The sequence below is a fragment of the Rhynchophorus ferrugineus genome, unplaced genomic scaffold (assembly GCF_030347505.1).
Source record: "Rhynchophorus ferrugineus isolate W39M unplaced genomic scaffold, kcgeb_rfMv2 rfM2, whole genome shotgun sequence".
Lineage (NCBI taxonomy): Eukaryota > Metazoa > Arthropoda > Insecta > Coleoptera > Curculionidae > Rhynchophorus > Rhynchophorus ferrugineus.
In genome coordinates, this window is record NW_027472581.1 from 39,838,356 (window position 1) to 39,858,661 (window position 20,306).

The following is a 20,306-nucleotide window of genomic DNA, read 5'->3' on the forward strand; positions in this document are numbered from 1 at the left end:
CCTAAAAGTTGATTGAGATTTGAATAAAACAGATCTAATAAAATGTAATAATCAATACTCAGTGCAAGAATAGATCTAATAGAGCAGGTTGTAGTAGTTTGGCCATATGGTTGGCAGAAAAAGTTCATCACAAACTTCAATGGCATTAACTAGTATCGTCTTCTAAGCTAACGTTGTGGAAGGATAGAGTTTATAATAATGTATTATATTCTAAATAGTTACAAAATAAGAGGAAAGGGAACCAGTAGGTCAAAGAGCAGCAAGAGTATCGTGGAATAATTTCTAGCGCTAGCTAAATTAAGTAAAATTGTTCAAAATACTACAATGACCTTGAGATATATATACTTGTTAAAAAGGATCAAAATAAAAGAGAAATTAATCATTTAATAACACACAAATAAAATCTAAGAGCCACAAAAACAACTTACCCATCAATCAATGCCACCGAACATCACTTTAAAATAAATATTATTACTATTTTTCCACATATCAAAAATTAAAGCATCAAAGGACTTTTTAATATACGTATGTCCCGTATAAAACATTTTCGCATATAAGAATTTATAAACATATTAGTATTCAAAAAATAATACATGTTTTCAACGATTAAATATTAAACATCCAATATTCAACAATGTAATATATAATAAAAAACTTTTTGCAAACATACAAAAATTAAACTCTCGATAATAGAAATGATGCTTCTTCAAGAAGGACCTAAAGAAAAAAACCGCTAATCTCAGTTTTGAGCTTTTGTTTAGAATAGAAATTTAAAATAAATATCATTGATTCAATATCCATTTTCTTTAAATTTATATAGAAAATTACTCAATAAGTCAAAACAACCATTTCTAGACAAAATTAAACTTGATTGATGGAGATAGGCCCCATTAAGAGTAACACTTTAAATCCAGCGTTCTTTCTGTTGTCTTGTATTAGTCTCTCCATTCAAAATAGGCTCTTCTTGGCGACAACAATTTCCTCATTTGAGCCAAATCTCTTTCACTGGAACTTTTTGGAACTGGAACTGGAATTTTTTGGGAATAGCCAGTAGTAACTAAGGGCCAGGTCAGCACTATATTTAATGTAACAAAGGAATTAATTGAACCATTAGTTATATGAAATCGTGTCCCGGTGCATTATCTTGGTGAAATACTATATTTTTCTGTTGCTTGGGGACAGTTTTTCCTATTTCTTCAGTCATTTGATGCAACAACTCCATGCGTTTTTACTTGTGCCATTTTAAAGTAGTCGTTGAACACAATTTTATATCCACTTCAAAATCAAAAGGACATAGCTTTGCCAGTTAAGGTTTGAGTTGATTTGGTCGCTTTGGACACCATTTATTCAGCTAATGCCTTTTTAATTCAGACGACTGGTAGTGGATTAATGTTTTTCATTCCATATCGATGCAAAAAGTGTATATTTGAATTAAATCATTCCGTATGTAACCAAAATTACTGTAACTTTTAAACCATCACCAAGTTGTCATGAAACATGTAATCTGGTTAAGTTGGAGGGAAGGTTGGAAGGTGGGGTCGTCTACATACCAGACTCAGGACATATTGAGTATGTGTTAGACTTTTTAATAAACATATGACGTTTGATCAACAACACCGTAGAAAAGTAGCTGGCGATGAAAAGCAGATACACTGCGAAAATTGCCAGCTCAAAAACTATTGTGTTCAAGAGATTCATCAAAATCGACACCGAAATTAAATATTTATGGCCATGAGCTTTGATGTGTATATGGAGATATCAGCAAGCAGTAGTTTATTATAAACTGCAAAAATCGAAAGCGTAGCGCTTTTTAACTACCACTTGTTCAGATCGATGCACTGTAGCTAGTCTGGTATACGGTTTCCAAATGATGAAGTGCGAATATAGATCCATGACTGATTCGCTGTTAAACCAACACGTTTCTTTCGACATAGTGTACCATGTTGACAAAAAAAAATTGAAAAAGATGTAGAAATATTGGGAAATATATTTATTAATTTATATTTTACCATTTTTTCAAAAAATTTTTTTAAAATTAAAAAACCAATACAAACAAATAATAAATAAAAAAATCGATGGGAATTAGATACTATAATACCATAAGTCATAGTTAAAATATTTATTATTTAATATAGATATGAACTTAGACCATAAACATTATGAAATATAATTTATAAACGATTGGATCAACATTGTTAACAAGTTTGTAATAAAAAAAAATATGAGAGCATTTTGTATTATGAAATTTTGAAAAATTGGTTGTTCTGCCTTGGATTTATTGCTGAAATATATCTTAAAGTTATCCCAGAAGATAACATCATATTTCTTCTATTTCCCTTCTGAGACGTTATTTCGTAAATAAAAATGAAAAAGGGTCGAAATAAAGAGATTTTTTTTTTATTTTTTAACCAGAAATGATCTGTAAAAGTTTTATTTCATATTTCTAATATATGTAATTTTATAAATATGTTTTTCTCTCCAAAGTAAAAACACGCACTTGTGATTTGATATTAATTACATTCCGTATATAGTAGCTACTGGAATAATTTAATTAGGATATAAATTTAGTACAGTTTGGAATGAAACAAATGACAACTTAATGAATTGTATTCGATTTCAGGCAACATGCAGGGTATTCATTCAAATAATCAAAAAGTACTTGTAAGCAGTTGATAGTGTAAATATTTGACGAAGACTGTACAACAGAGACAGTGTTTGAAAAGTACTGAACAGTTTAGTTTATTGGCAAAAATATCGAAAAATATAAATATTCCAATTAACAGTTTTTTAGTTCAATTTTGTGACGTCAAAAAGTCGCAATGTTGCCGCATCACTGTGAGTTTTGGTTCACTTTGACTTTAACATACAAAAACAATCTAATATAAATAAAATAATTGAACAAAAATGTTATCGAATATAATTTATTTTAACATTATAGTATATCTTAAAATAACAGTTAATTACCCAGCCAGAATAATTTATAGGTAAGAGTTAAAACCTCTTATCACTATTGCTTTCAAGAATTTTGCATACGTCTGACAGCCGGACGCCGTCCGGTTATCAGATGTACGCTAAATTATTCAAAATATTAGTTATAGTTACTACAGGTTATAAACCGGCAAACCTTATTTTAGCCCTTGCCGTTATTTTTTGATTATATTGATAAATTTTAAGAAGCTCAGTAATATATCATGTCACTTTGTTTGAAAAAGCCGAAAACAATGGATACTCAGGATCACAAATTGATTGCGGCTTTTATAGGTTATTTCTAAAAGGAACGTGATAATTAAGGCCCCCTTTCGCCCTTAAATTCCGTTAGAGAGGTAATTATTGATGCTATTAAATACTATAAGTTGCTGCAATTTTATTGAAAATATGTTTAACGTGTTGCTGCTACCCTGAATATTAGTGTAGATACCGTGAATAACATCACTTATAAAATGAAGAACAATACGTTAGATTTAAGTACGAAAACTTGAGCATCTTGATATTGACTCTGTTCGAGATTCATTATACGAAATGTATAAGAACAAGGAGTACACAAACGGAGTATATCAAAAGGAGTATATCATCGATATAAACATAATTTAATTTTTATTTTAGAGAAAATTGTCAGTTTGGAAAGTATACATAAAAGAGTTAGAAACATACAGCTTTTTGAGTGATATAAGACATCCTTTCATAGACTCTTACAGGGCATAGGATTTAAAAGGTGTAAAAATAACCGTCGAAGAGGTCTAATGGAACTTCCAGACATTGCCTTAAAAATAATTAAATTTTAAAAGACATACCAACAGTAACAAAATAATAATAATAATAATAATAAAGACAGTAATAAAAAAGTGTAAAGACCACAATGTTTGATGGAAAAAGGTAAAAGTTACAATAGCATTCGATTAGGTTTTGTTGATTATCATATTTATTAATAATTAATTGCAGATATTTTGTTCTTCATGTATGGAATAAGAATGATTTTATTCTTGGTACCGAATTAGTGTTTTCCTCCAAATCTAATGGCAACTACCATGGAGAAATGAACCATAACATATTTTTGTCATAGTTTGAAAATCAATTGTTAAAATACCTGGAGGAACCATCAGTTATTATTTTGAACTCCATAAGACATACAGAAGAAGTAATTGATAAATGGTGGATCGTTAAAATGTTTTAGATACATTATAAATTAACAGTTTAGTGATTGGCTTGGACAGTGACTCGGAAAGTGACTAGAGGAAACTTCAGGATATATGATATGCTGGAAATTCCTGAGACAGAGTGATGAGAGTAGAAACAACTAAAAGTATGCACATAATTAATAGAATATAACTGTAGAAAATGGAATTGTAGGGCGTGAAAGATTCATGGACACAGATATGATTCTAATTGCTTAGAATTAAACATGAGCATTAGGTTAGAATGTATGAGAAAAGAATTAATGCTAACTGTTTTGTTGATATAACAAATGCATTAGGCAGAATTTGACGATTAATTTTATCAAAAATGGTATACACAGGTAGTAGCATAAGAAATAAAAAATACAGTGATATCAAGATGACTTGACAAGTAAACAGACCATCGAAGGAAACACGAACTAAATGTAAAAAGGTAAATATGCTCTCGAATGAAAGCAAAATACATTACTTTGATATATAATTGTTGATTAGGTGGAGTAAGCCTCCACGGGGATACCAATACTTAAAAATATGTGCTTAGGACTCTACCTCATAGCTGGTGTGGAATAGAGTTCAATGTAAATATAATAAAACAACTCTAACCTACAAAATATTATACCTGTGTTTTTAATTGTAGTTTTAAGTCCTCCGATAATATATGCATTAGATGTACTCTAATGTTAAAATTAATAATATTTGAAAACAGTATTTTTGTTGAATTATTTTATTTAGATAAGAATTTTTTTGTATGTCAAAGCCAAACTGTACTAAAACTCAGAGTTGATGCGGCACCATTGCAAAGTTTTGACGTCACAAATTCCGATGACGCATATTGAAAAAAACTTTGAATAGACTATATATCTAAGTTCCTCATAACCAAGTTCAACCAATTTTTTAATTGTCGACTCGGTTGGACGAGTGGTAAAGGCGACAGGATGGCCCTCCTCTTGTTGCGATAGTCGCGGGTTCGAATACTGCTGGGTAAATTTATGTTCGTGTTTGTTTAACACTTGTGATTGTGTTTAGGCAAGAGTGTAAAATCCAGCAAGGAAAAAGATCCCAGTCGCGCCAGTCTAGATAAGAGCGGATGTCTTCTGGGATGATCTCCAAGTTGGTCACTGGCCAGTTGGTAGACTTAATGCCGAGGACAGTGGTTTGCAACCCACGTGAAATAGTAGGCGCAGTCAAGATAAATCCTAGTTAGTAAAAAAAATGAAATAGATATTTTAAAAAATCGTGTAATACTTTTGTCCAATTTATTATCTTACCAGAAACTCAATGAAAAGATAAAAAACAGAAAGTATATAATGATTAAAAAGATGTAAATCTAATAGTTACAACCATTTTAATAATGAAATATTTAAACCATTTTAAAAAGGCATAGGTAAGGAAATATAGTATTTCTTGGCCTTGCTGATCTACTTTTATTTTACCCATTCGATTTTCCATTTACATCCACCTTAGATACGTCATTTTAAGGAGCGCATATTCCTCCATTACATACTTACAAGTTATTTGATTTTCAGCAAATCTATTCCATCTCTTAGGTTGAAATAAATATTTTACAAAGTTAATATGGAAAATTCTCGGCCTGACAAGAGACTCTGATTTTCAGTTAAAATAGATTTAATTTTTATATATAGTCTCCATTGACTACATATTTGGTCCCAAAATTTCTCCAATATGTGTATTTGTTCCTGAAAGTGAAAGTCTGGAGGCTGCGGAAATATTCTATGCTCATTTTAACGTCTTCATGGAATCTCAGGACAAACGAAGGAGTTGCGGCAAGTATACAAACTAAAATGTTCTCGTTGTGAAACATAATTCGTCTCAGTATCAATATTAGTTCGACTTAGTAGCAAATCTCTGCACTAACTTAGGAGCTGTTGTTTTTTTGCGGTTTGGCTGATATAAAATATCCAGAAATATTTAACTGCCAACAGTGTTTCAAAAATGTTCTTTCAATATAACATATTTCTATATATAGCATATTCTTTTATTTATACAGACTACTGTTACTCTTTAGCATATCGTTGACTTAATACCTAAGTTATAACAAATAGCACAAAGAACAATAATATTTAATTATATCTATATATTGTAGCCCATGCTATATCACGAATCATAGTAGATACAAGAAAACCTGAGAAAACATTTCAATCAGGGAATAGTCTTTACTATGAAAAAATAGAGTTATTATCGTTCAGACCAACATTCGAGAAAACAGTTCAACTATTATCTAGAGAATAACGAATAAAGTAATTAGAGAATATAAATATTTGGCAAATTCCATATTTTTAACCATATATATATATATATATATATATATATATATATATATATATATATATATATATATATATATATATATATATATATACTATATATAGTGGTCCCATTGGAGCTAAGTAAAGTTTGGAGGGGAGAAGGGGGAAATCGAGGGAAATCCTCAAATTTCAAAGGTTCGTACAACATTTTCACATAATCAGATACTTGGGTATAATGTTATTGTTGAACTAATGTAATGGAAGACTGGAAGACGTTCAGTGCAAAAGCCGTTCAGTTTGCTTTTCAAACACTAACCATATCATATATAATAATCTTTATAATAACTAAATAAAAATAACCAAAAACTTTATTTAACCTATCTAGGACACGTATTTTATATTCTACTATATACACATAAGTTAGCTTAATACCTACCTAAACATATATGTCTATTTACAATATTACTACTACTAACTGATCACTTTCACGAGCCCCAATAATACAAAAATAATTTTATAAATTTGTATCACCTACACAAAATTAAATTGATAACAAACAAGTCTAAATTGTTGCTCATATCGACTTCGCAGTGCTCAGTTGGTAATAGTCAAAATAATATTGTAAATAGATAAATATTTTTAGGTAGGTATTAAGCTAAATTGTGCATATATAGTAAAATATAAAATACGTGTAGTAGATAGGTGAAATAAAGTTTTTGTTTATTTTTATTATAATGTACATATTTTTTTAAATATGTTTTATTGTCTTAAAAATCTATCGATTCTTCGATATCGATTATCGATCTATCGATGTTCGATTACTTTTTAATTTTTAGTGGGTTCTTTTTTTAATTTTTGAAGTCGGTTCAATTTTGTTGTTAAAAATATTTTATATATAACATTATCTAAAATAACATAGGACGGCACATTATCTAAATTTAAGTAAAATTCGATTGTTCCGCAACATATGCTGTACGAATTATTTTTCTGTAAAATTATTATTATCCAGATTAAATTTGGAAGATTTATCATCTGTCGGCATTAATAAAATTGCCTTCGAAGATCTAAAGCTCGCATTCAAGATACAAGCAATTTTGGCTCATTCCTCCGCAAAGCCATTAACTTCAGATCATAGACTCTTGACGTATGTAAACAATTTTGATATATTGCCTATTAATAATTTCGTTGGCAGAGTTTCAAATTAAATTTCATATACGTTTGAAATTAGATTTTTGTATACTATGTTAAAGTTATTTGAATAGGTTTATTAATATTTATGTTAGCAGGATCGAATTTTTATTTATTTCATTTTTGATGTAATTTCTTTTGAATATGCAATATTTCTGGATATTATATTTTTATCTCCAAGATTGTTCAACAAATTCACGCAAGCAATTATTAGTTAATATTGTACTAACAATTCGGTGCCATTTTAATAATCCATTTTTCATAAGTAAAATGTCCAATTGGTTTTAAGGAGGCTCGGTAATGTCAACCTCTTGGATTTTTCAATAACTGGGCCCAGTGCTGAACAAAGGTTTTGATAGACAACCTTAAGATAGGTAGCATATATACACACATGGACATTGAGCCTACCGACTGCCAATAGTTATGACTAGGATAATTTTACTTCTCGGATCTTGCCTGCCGACAATCAACATTATAAATAATCATACACATACATTTACAAACATGCCCCAGCGGGATTTGAATATGCCACTATCGCAGGTGTAGAAAGTCTCAAGTAGCCTAGTCGCTATTTTTTAAGTAACAATATAATCCTTGAAGATCGTTCCTAGGAGGATATCTAAAAACTGTTTCAGAACCAAAACTTGCTGTAAAAATATTATTTTGGAAGATAAATGAGCTTATCTAGAATTATCTAGCTAAGGTCTTGATAGATTTGGCGCTCTAGATTTGCTACTTATCATACTCGAAAATATTCTTTAATGTAAAATAATTTTCTGAAAATTGTAAAGGCCAATGAAGCGGTAAGGAAGTTGAGGAATATTACGCCACAAAATAAAAAACAAATTTAGAGCGATAAACCTATTCTTCATTTCTGTTTTTTACTAAGTGTTCAGGTTCATCTTCAGGTTTGCTTATATAGGCGTCTTATAATCTCTATAATAATATCTTCTGAAATTTAGGTCAGTTCTGTTGTAATAATGCCTTAATTATTAAATTATTAATTATGCCTTGTTTAATTGCACTTAAAATATAAAATGGGATATATAGTATTCAGTGGTAATAACTTCCATTAGACATCTTAATAATTAAGTGGTGAAAGTTTGGATGACTTTTGAGATATTTGGATATTCGCAGATTCTATAAATCAATCAAAAATAATATATTCCACTGTGGCAATTAATGGATGTCGGTGACCCTGGTTCAATTTCGCAAAGCTAAGTAATACGTGGGTAAAATCTCTAGCAGTAAATACTCTATTAAATATCAAAATTTTCCTGTCTATATCCAAAAATTGCTTATATTGACCTAGCTTGGTAGGTCAGTGTCAAACTGAGAGGAAGACCCTAATATGGTATACCTGAAGTTTTCACTCATCATTTTAAGTCATCTATAAACAAAAATATAAAATCTGAGGAAATGTCCTCACCATAATACCACTATATAAGACTGGATGTCTCTCGGGATGATCCTTGTACCGGTTACTTACCAGTGGGTAGGTTTAATGGTTCGTACATCAAGTTAAGTAGTAGCTTTACTCTAGATAAGTCTTATTTAGTAAAAACTAAAGAGTCGTATAACAGTATATTTAGATTCCAACAGAAATATTCAACTAAAACTCTACACGCAAGAAGACACTAGCTGATACAGTAACCCATAAGTTATTGTTGCGTATCGCATAATAGTACTTAAATACGAAAGTTTCCACTATATTTGAATCATAGAATAACAACCTGAAATTAAACCACTAATGGTACCTCAACATTGGACAGAGTAGTCATGACAACATTTTTAACTCCTCCACTATATAATCACAATTAAACCATTAAAAAAAAGAGGCATAGAATAGTATCGCCTCTAAAAAAACAACACGAACTCAACAGAATGGTATGTACTTATGCTTACATCTCACTCGTATAGATTCGCACAATCAAACGTTCTTCATAAATCATGTTACGCGTGTTATGGGTGATGTCGAATATCCATGCGTTAAAACATACTATGTTAAACAACTATGTTCTGTTAAAAATGTGATTTTTTTAAAAATTGTATCGCGACGAAAACAGCAGTCTTGTTTAACGTTACACGAGTGACAGTACACATGGTTTTTGACATAGATATAGTGAAAAATCATCGAAGAAGAATACGAAGTCAGCAAAATCTAAAGTTAGCTGACACAGACCGACGAACATTAAAAATAATTGCTGAGAGACAACATAAAACTACCTCGGCAAAAGTGACTGTAGAACTGTCACTTGAGTAAAACTATCCCTAGAAAAACAATAGGATGGGAACTTCACAAAGCTAACGTGATAACATGATGCAATGATCATAAAACCTGGACATTTGAGGATTGGAAGAATGTGGTATGGTCTGATCAATCATCGCCTATATTGCTTGTTATAAATCGCCTGGTTTATGTACGGAGAACCCCAAAAGAAACTTACGATCCGGACTGCCTGGTTTTTACAGTCAAGCATGGAGGAAGCATGATTCCGATATGTTTTGGACAGCAATATTTTGGTAATGACCAGGTTTTCTCGTTCACTTCTCTGGCTGAATTATTGCGAATTAATATATCGGCATCCTCAATGAAATTATTCACAGAATTTATTCCGCGAAATGAAATGGTGTCTGAAAACCTTGTTAATAAATAAATAAATAGTAAATAAAATTATAATATATTTTATGATTATTTTCTTCATCTCTTGACAAATAATCCATCTTTTGGACATCTCTTGTATATTGACCAATATAAATTGGAAGGTGAGATGTGTGATGAATACGGTGAAGTGCGAATAGACATCTCGGCGAAGCATGTCCAATATATCTTTAAAGGGCTTCACAACATGTGGCAAAACATCATTAGATAATAAAATGGAGCTGGAAGTAGAGTTACTAGAGAATAACGCTACTGTTATTCTAGGTATTTCTTTTTTAAATATCCCCGTATTCTATAGCATAAATTTTCAAATGCAATATTTTCAACTCACTTTTTATCAATTTCATTCCCTTGATGTAAAAATTGCTCCCAAGTTTATAAGGTCACTTAAATTACTATACTCTTTGTCACTTTATGCTTTATGCACTTTATCTCATTAATATTTAATGATCTTGCAAAATATTCTTGCATCCTCATCCAGTAATTTCCTCACTAATCCCTGAACTCTCCACGTTGCGGCATGCTTCTCGTATATATTGTTCTGTTAGAAAATAATACGATATTTAATCTCTTAAATGTTTAATCTATCATATGCATCATGAATGCGATTGTTACAAGAATAACTGGAATAAACTAGATTGGATTCTATTTGGAATTGCTTAAAAATATTTAGAATTATCGAGAATTTACAGGAGAACATTTTAGTAGTAGTTTATTTTTAATAGAACAATTATTATATAAAGCATATCATCAAATGGGTATTCCAATTACTTACTGTGTGACAATGTCCTATGTTATATTAAAAATATAATAATACCAATACAACTATATCAATATCAAATATATATTGGGTACCAATTGAGTTGTTCTTAAAGAAACTTATCAGTAATGTTTATAAATCAATTTAAATTATTAAAATGAAATAATTATTATATAGGTTATGTTACAATTCACTTATGATTTTTTAAATACAAATTGTGTTTTACAATATGTTTATGGAGTTGTCATATTGCACATATTCATTTGCAGCCATATTGTAACCAGACATGATATAGTTTCCAAGATGGAGTTAGAAGCAAGTGCACAGGACCGAACTCAGCAATTTTATCTACTTTTTAATCATTTTTAAATTTTATCTTCTTATTTTGAAATATTTGCAATAAATTAATTAAAAACATCATACAATTAAATAAGGTTAATCAATGAAGAGATTCAGAGTTAATGTTGTTGTTTATGCAAATTTTCTTGTTATGTTTTGAGCTGAATGTTTATACAATTTTATTTATATAACGTGGGAGCCTTTGTTTTCGTTTTATTTGATTATTTATGTATGTGTTTGAATAGTTTGTTGAATGGGATAGTTTTGAAGGATGTGTAGTGCGTGTTGTGGGGGTATATCGTTTCTACATTTAATGGCATTTTATTCATTTGGGAGGTTTATATTTGTCATTTTGTTGAGTGCACTAGATGCATGAACCAGTTTCGAATTGGATAGGGACTAGAGCGGAAAGCATCAAAGTCGTACCTTGTATAAGTACTGGTCAAACATCCGGCAAACATCAACATCACTCCCGACGCAGTAAGTGGCCTCCATACTATCACAGTTCCCGATGAGAGTCGTGATCGAAGCCACAACCGGCTTTAAATGTTCCAGCGTTGTGGGTGTGTGGCACGTCCTGGACTCCAAAATGATGGTTAATATAATAAATAATCCAGAGAGAGAGAGAGCGGCACAAGCAACGCACAACAGTCGCGTTCACCACTCGGGCGCAACGCGCGGCCGGTCACACACCGACAATTACGAGAACGGACGGCCTGTCGCGCACGTCGGTCCCACAGAGCTCTGCCAGTTTCCGCGACCAGAACACTCAGGAGGATCGGCGAGGAATACGGCGCGGGCCAACGCCGCGGCGACGGACGCGGACCCCTCCCCGGCGCGCCGGAGGAGAGCTGCGCCAAGGAGGCGCGAAGCGGCAGGGCCCGCGTCGGCCGTCGAGTCTCAAAAATCCATGAAAAAGGAATAAATAATATCGCGACGGGCCCCCGTAACAGGCCCCCGGCGGCCGACTTGCGTCGTGTGTCGTTCTCTTCCTGCCCCGGTTCCTGGTTTGCTGTCGGTCTCGGATTTATCTTGCCCGGACCCTTTTTTACTTTACACGTCGACGAAATTGATCTTTTAACCTTTATTTAACCCTTCCGAGCGGCACTTGTCAACCGTTTCGGATTTTCTGCACCATTGCTGCCGTTCTGCACGCAACTTTTTCTGCTTCTTAAACTATTTCTTACATGGACGAATCAGTTCCTTCTATAATATATAGTTTTTTTTTGTATGCACACAATATTACTTAATTTTTTAATCTTGTTTCTCTCACCTTTATATATGTTATTTAATTCTTCGGTCCGTGTGTATGTAATCGAGCAAATGGATCGATTTTGATGAAGTTGTTTTAGACTCAGTAGATGGATGAGGTTCCAAGATGTTTTTTAAAATGAATTTTTTTCAATTGGGGTATATCAGTCAGAGTGATATTTTCGCTGCAACTGCCGCAATAATTGCCGTTGCTATATGTAGAATGAATTAGTGAAATTTCGTCTACATTCGTGTTAATTTTAACTTAAGATGATAATAAATACCTACATTAATTTAAATAAAAGTAAGACATCCGGTTTTACTCAGCCTGGTTATTGACGTAAGTGGGATCATTTTCCTGTCGGATTTTATGCTCTTGCCTTGGATAATTATAAATATTAATCATTTACAAACATAAATTTACGACCCAGCAGGATTCGAATTCGTGACTATCGCAACACTATGAGGATCGTCCTGCTGCCTTTACCACTGCGCCACCAAGCCGACAATTTCTATTATTAAATATGCCTCCAGAGCCATTAAAACACTATAAGCTGGGTCAACATCGTAATTAAAATTGTTTTGGGTGAAATAGTAAATTCAGTTCTTGCTTCCAAATAACATCACTTGAAACAAAAAAAAACATCAAAAATAAGGATGATCGTAGTTCTGAATCAAGATCAAAATTCAGAGCCAAGTGTACCCTAAAATGAGTTCTATGTTTTCAGTGCCTGATGCTGGTCCAAAAGTTTTGCAAATATATTATGTGAGTGACAAAGAGCAACAAACACACGCAACTAAACAATAACATCGAGCAGATGGAGGGGTGGGAGATTTTTTTTTTTTTTTTTTTTTTTTATTTTTTTTTTATTTTTTTTTTTTTATAATTATATACATTGTTACTAGTCGTTGCCGACTAACCTACAATTTGTCCTTATAATAGCTTAAATCTAGGTATATATCTAATAGGACTCATCAGTCCTACATAGTCTCTAACATAATAATAATTGTTTTAACACTTTGAGTTTTTTCTAATGCACCTCACTGCACTACACTACAACACACTACACAAGTTCAAATGGTTTGGTCCTTTTGAGTCTGCGTCCGGTTTTGGTGTTGTCCAAGAGTTGTAATACTTCGAAATTAACATGAGAGTGAAGTCTCTCCTCATGTCTCTTTGCAATTCTTTTAATTTCTTGATTGACAGTCGGTATCTGAAGATCTCGATGTAAATAAATGGTCCGGTAATATCTGGGTGCACCTACGATGCTTCTTAGGACTTTGTTCTGGAAAACTTGTATTAGATTTATGTTGCTTTTTGCGGAACATCCCCATAATTGTATTCCGTATGTCCATATAGGTTTTAATATTTGTTTATATAGAAGTAATTTATTATGTATAGTTAATTGAGATTTTCTTCCAATTAGCCAATACATTTTTCTATATTTTAACTCAAGTTCTTTTCTTTTCTTTTTGACATGTTCCTTCCACCGTAGTTTTGCATCAAGTGTCATTCCGAGATACTTAGCATTATTGCTGTATGGTATGACAGTGTGGTTTATGGTCAATGGTGTAAGCGCGGCCTGTTTATAGGTGAATTGAACATGCACAGATTTGTTTTGGTTAATTTGTATTTTCCAGATTTGGGTCCATTTATTTATAGCGTCAGTAGCCTGTTGTAGTTTTCGGGTTGCTTCTTCGCTATTGTTTCCGACAGCAAGAATAGCAGTATCATCAGCAAATGTAGCCATTGTAATGTTTTCGATTTGTGGTATATCACATGTATAAAGTAGGTACAGAATTGGCCCCAGTACACTTCCTTGTGGTACACCTGCTTTAGCTTCTTTTATTGTAGAGTAAGCTTCCTCTTGTTTCACTCTAAACATTCTGGCTGTGATGTAAGATTTTAATAGTTCGGTGTGTTGCTTCGGTAATATTTTCTGTAGCTTATGGACGAGGCCTTTGTGCCATACCTTGTCTAAAGCTTGTGCTACATCTAAGAATACAGCTGAGCATACTTTATTATCTTCATAGGCTTTTTCAATAACATCTGTTATTCTATGCACTTGATCAATCGTTGAATGTTTGGTAATAAACCCAAACTGGTGTGTTGGTATTAGGTTTTTTCTCTCTATAATTGGTTTTAATCTTTTCAAGAGGAGCTTTTCAAATACCTTAGCTATCATCGGTAACAGTGAGATAGGTCGATAAGCTTTTATATCATTTGGTGATTTTCCAGGTTTTGGAACCATTATTATTTCAGCCATTTTCCAAACGTCTGGGATATATTTCAGTCGAAATGCTGCATTGATTAAGTTAGTGAGCTTTATAATACCCTTTCTTGGCAGATTGTGCAGCAATTGCCCTGTTATTAAATCATAGCCTGGTGATTTATTTGGCTTGATGTTAGTTTTAATAACGTTGGTGACTTCTTTCGGAGTTGTTAATTGAATTGTCGAATTTTCGCCGTCTATGTCCGGTAAAGTATGTTCAATTTCACTTTCGTTTGGTTTGAAAGTTTTCTCTAAATGGTCAGCGAATGCTTCTGCTTTCTCCAGGTTGCTGCGTGCCCAACTTCCATGCATGTTTCTTATCGGAGGACTATGTAGACAGGATCGTTTTAGGTATTTAGTGGCTTTCCAGAGCGAATAGTCTGTGTTCTTGTCATCTGTTAAATTTCGTAGATAGTTATTTATGGAATTGTTTTTAATTTCCAAAATTTCCCTCTTCAACCTTTGTGTTATGTTGTTTAAGATATTCTTATTTTCAGGTGTTCTATTTTGCTGCCATTTTTTCCGTAGTTTTCGTTTTTCAGCTACCATTTCCTTGATTTCTTTCGGGTAATTTATTCCTTTGGTTGAAGTTTTAATTTCTGGAGTGTTATTCCAAGCAGCCTGTTGGATGTCTGCAACGAATTTTTCGGTTTCATAATTTAATTGGTCTTCTGTCTTAAGGGGAACATTTAGTTGAATTCGATTGTTTATTTCTTCAACAAATCCTTCCCAGTCTGTCCTCTTGTTGGTTAATGTTGGATTTTGTTGTTTTCTTATAATGTTTTCACTCAGCGTCAAAATCACAGGTGTGTGATCTGAACTTAAGTCAAAATTTTCTTCAACTTCCATGTAGTTAGTGGTTATGTTTCTAGCTATAAAGAAGTCTAACAGGTCTGGAGTTTTCTCTGGATCGGTAGGCCAATAAGTTGGTTTTCCTGTCGACATGTAACTGCACCCTAGCTCAGCAGCTGCTTTATGTAATTCATTACCTTTAGTTGTCGTCATTCTAGATCCCCATCTTGTATTTTTAGCATTGAAATCACCACCGATTATAAATTTTTCTCCTAGGTTGTTTAGAACATTCAAGTAATTTTCTTTTTTTTGGTTGTATCTTGGAGGGCTATATATGGAAGCTAATGTAACCCTGTATTTGCTAGATATAACAGTTACTGCCGTTACCTGATTTTCTGCTAAACTGAGTCCGGGTTCTTGATGATGGCATATATTATTTTTTATTATTATTGCACTTCCTCCTCTTGCTGTGTTAGCTGGATGAATGGTGTGGTAAAAGTAATATCCTCTAAATTTAATAAAGGATTCCTTTGTCAAATGGGTTTCAGATATTAAGCAAATATCTATTTTTTGCAATTCTAGGAATACTTGTAGGTCAGCGTGATGTTTCTGAATCCCATTAGCATTCCAAATTGCGATGCGGATGTCTTTACTTGCCATTTTTAGTTCTTGAGGCCACCGCCCTATTGTTTTCGAGTTTAAGTAATCTTTCAGAAAACGATTCAATAATCTTTTCCTGGTTGTCCAGCTTTGCTATAAGTTTCAATAGCAGTTCGTTGGTTGTAACGTCTTCTTTTTTTGTTTCTTTTTGAGCGGTTTGGTTTATGCTTTGAGCATAGGTCATTTCATCGTTGATTTCGTTGTACATTTTTGGTTGTTTATTTTGAGTCACTGTTTTTTGCTCTTTAGCCTGACTGATTTTATTTCTTCTCTCTTGGAATGTTTTCGCAACTACGCATCCTCTGTAGCTTGCTGGATGCGCTTCATTGCAATTCGCACATTTCGCTTTTGTTCCTTTGGGTTTTTTGCATTCTCCCGTGATGTGTTTTCCTGAGCATTTTACACACCTTGGTTCCCTTTTACAGAATTTTTGTGTGTGTCCATGTAATTGGCATCTCTTGCACTGTGGCACAAGATTTGCCTTTCTAAGAGGTTCTATTTTTACTTCGACTCCTAGAATTTGTTTAATTTCATAAATTGCTTTTATGTCCGTGTTATGTTGGAATGATAACATAAACAGTGGTAAAGGCTTCTTCTGGACAACTATTTCTCCATTGTTATTTTTATTTCGTTCTTTTTTCAGGATATTTGTGACGTCAGTACATTTAAGTCCATTTTTTATTAACTCTTCCACTATTTTAGTAGTTTTAGCTGTCGGTGGAAGCCCTCTTGCCATTACTTTAATGTCTCTGGTTTGCTTATCTTCATACGAGTGCCATTGTAATTTTAGGAATTCCAAGCACTCAGCAATTTTCGTAAAAGTTTTACGACATTCGGCGTTTAATTTGATTTGTCCATTGTTTAATGTTGTTGCTCTAAATAGTATATTATTTGTTTTCATTGTTTCATATAGCAAGTCAAAGTCTGTGACATTACTTACTATAATTGGAGGTGGTCTCGGCACTTTTATTTCTTTATTCAATTCTTGTGCTTTAATGGTTTTTGGTTGTTGTGGTGAAGCTTCAGGTGTGTAGTTTGCTTTTCGTTTCTTATTTCTTTTAACTGTTATCCAGCCTACTTCTTTTTGCAATTCTTCCTCGTCTGTTTCATAGTTTACAGGCAATTTGTTTTCAGTGCACTGGTTCACTACGGGAATGCTAGTTGGATTGTATGTGTTTTGGTTTTTTATTAGGAGTTGTAGTGCATCTAATTGTTTTTGCATATTTGTTAGTGCAATTTCCAGATTCCGTCGGGCTGTTTTTTCGTTAATATACGCATTATAGAGAGCTTGCTCATTTTGCGTTCTCTTATGGTTTTCTTGACAAAAGATTTGATTCTGTTGTGCCAGATAAGCTTCACCTGACGTTGAGGATTGTGTTTCCATCTCATTTAGTCTCTGGTTCTCTCTATTAATCATTTTTATTTAATGAATAGTTTAATTCACGTTTTTACAAAAATTTCAGTACCGGTATTTGTTTCAGAACCGTTATAACGCCGCATTTGTGGTACAGATGATGCACCTCCGACCCTTAACAGCCCCCAAAATTTTACCTTTGTTACTTTATTGCAGTGACCATCGTTTTAAACACATTTTCACTAAACATTTAACGCGCAGTTTTAACACTGTTATTGTCGTCACGGTTTTTACTTATTTTTTAAAATCGCATTTGTGGCACAGGTAGTACACTTTCAAATTTATTACACTGACCGTCGCTCCAAACACGTCTTTACTCTACGAAGGTCGAACGACAACCGGGGTGGGAGATAATGTGGAAAATTTGTGGAAGTTTTTGCAAAATCATAACTAATTGTTTCAGTTGTTCAACACCGTTTCCAATAGATTATAAAACGACAACTGCGATATTATTATTAAATCAAATAAAGTATTAAATGGAAAGCTCGTAGGAAGATTACATTTACGTGGAATCCAACCTGGTCTGAAATAAATGTTTTATTGTTGACAAATCATACATTAATGAATCGGCTTGATATCACCATACATGCGTTGAAATAAAAATTACAACTTGGTCGATAAACTTGATTAGAAATCAGGCTTTATGAAAAATGACGTTTGAACAGGACAAAGCCTGTCGAGACTGGTAGTACATACATAAAAATTAATTGTTGTTCTTTACTGCCACTAAAACTAGAAAATGTCTGAATCTGTTTCGCTAATTTTGATTCGGAAATATTTGTTGAAGACTGGGGAAGGTTTATATATGTCTGGAATGTCTGTATTTTCTAAATGTACATACCCCGGCGGCCGACTTGCATCCTGTGTCGTTCTCTTCCGGCCCCGGTTCCTGGTTTGGTGTCGCTCACGGATTTGTCTTGCCCGGACCCTTTTTTACTTTAAACGTCGACGAAATTGATGTTTTAACCTGTATTTAACCCTTCCGAGCAGCACTTGTCAACCGCTTCGGATTTTCTGCACCATTGCTGCCGTTCTGCACGCAACTTTTTCTGCCTCTTAAAATCTTTCTTACTTGAATCAGTTCCTGCTATAATATATACATTTTTATTTGTATGCACACAATGTTACTTAATTTTTTAATTTTGTTTTTCTCACCTTTATCTTTAAATATTTAATTCTTCGGTCCGTATGAATGCAATAGAGCGGTTGGATCGATTTTGATGAAGTTGTTTTAAACTCATTAGATGGCTGCGATAAAGTTCCAAGATATTTTCTAAAATATTTATTTTAATTGGGGTATATCTGTCAGAGTGACTTTTTCACGGCAACTGCTATATGCTATATGTAGAATTATTTAGTGAAGTTTCGTCTACATTCGTGTTAATTTTAATTGAAAAACATAATTACCTATATTTAGTTTAAAAAAATTAAGTAAAAAAGAGCAACACAATCAACGTCTTCGAGCTAATAGATGGAGATAACATTATCATGAATTTAAGTACAAATGTGAATCGGCCAGTCTTTGCGGTGTATCCGGATATGTTTCATTTCTATTATTAAAATGTTAAATGTTATATTGTTTTTAGTCACGTTAACCTCTTAGATTTTTTAGTGGCTGGACCTACACCTTAACCTGGCCAGAGGCCTAGTTCAGAAAACGTCCCAGAAGACACCCTGGGCTACTGGCCTGAATGGGATCATTTTTCTTGTTGGATTTTATATTCTTGTTTATGACAATCAATTTGAACAATTACAAACATAAATTTACGACCACGCTACAGCAGGATTCGAACCCGTGACTATGGCAACAGTAGGAGAACCGTTCTCTCGTCTTCAACAGAGCGCAACCAAGCCGGCCATTTCTATTATTAAATATGCCAACCATTAAAACACTATAAGATGGGACCACATCGTACTTGAAGTTGTTTTTGCGTGAAATTAGTAAATAGGATAATTGCTTCCAAATAACATCACTTAAAAAAAAAAAAACATTAAAGATAATAAAATAATGACATAATAAAAAGAATAATAATTAAATTAATTAAAAATAATTTATTATTATACAGTAATACTAAAATGCATTTTAGTGGTTGTACATTATGTAACATACGCCACTGGCAGAAAATCGTTCTGATATCTAAGTATACATTGACGCAAGCTGAATGTAGAAACACTGACTAGTCAAAAAATGCTTTTTGTTTGTTTTGTTTATTAAAAGCCTGATGAACATACGGGTCGGAAAATACGAGAAATTATTAGAGGATGTAATACAACAATGAATCGTTTTACATGATAGGGAATAAGTGACTTGCATGAATAATTCCCCATTTAAAACAACAGGAAAAATTATGCTTAGTCGCTCGTTTCATGTAAAAATTCGCTTGAAAACTGTGTGTTCCATAAAACAAGAGAAAAATCATCATATACCTCATATTTCGTTCATTATTTTAGTTTGGGAATGGAGGTAAATTGAAAACGGCTCGTTAACAATAGATAGTCGGTTTTAATTAATCATGAATTAAAATCTT

At 32.8% G+C, this 20,306-nt stretch overlaps 2 protein-coding genes across 9 annotated transcripts in view; one reads left to right on the top strand and one right to left on the bottom strand.

Annotated features, from left to right (window-relative positions):
- Window positions 1-12,290, bottom strand: part of LOC143192067 (TOX high mobility group box family member 4-B) — a 434,710-nt gene extending 422,420 nt beyond the window's left edge. For 7 of the 8 annotated variants that reach the window (XM_076397551.1, XM_076397547.1, XM_076397546.1 and 4 more), the window contains exon 1: window positions 11,815-12,178. In XM_076397551.1, the coding sequence (XP_076253666.1) occupies window positions 11,815-11,883 (69 nt within the window). In that variant the 5' untranslated portion in view covers window positions 11,884-12,178. Of the gene's footprint in view, window positions 1-11,814 lie in introns of all 8 variants that reach the window. The other variant, XM_076397540.1, reaches the window with a different exon arrangement.
- The window catches only part of LOC143192070 (ATP-dependent DNA helicase Pif1-like), a 599,413-nt gene that overhangs the window by 377,706 nt on the left and 201,401 nt on the right, over window positions 1-20,306 (top strand). The gene's annotated exons all lie outside the window — the stretch shown is intronic.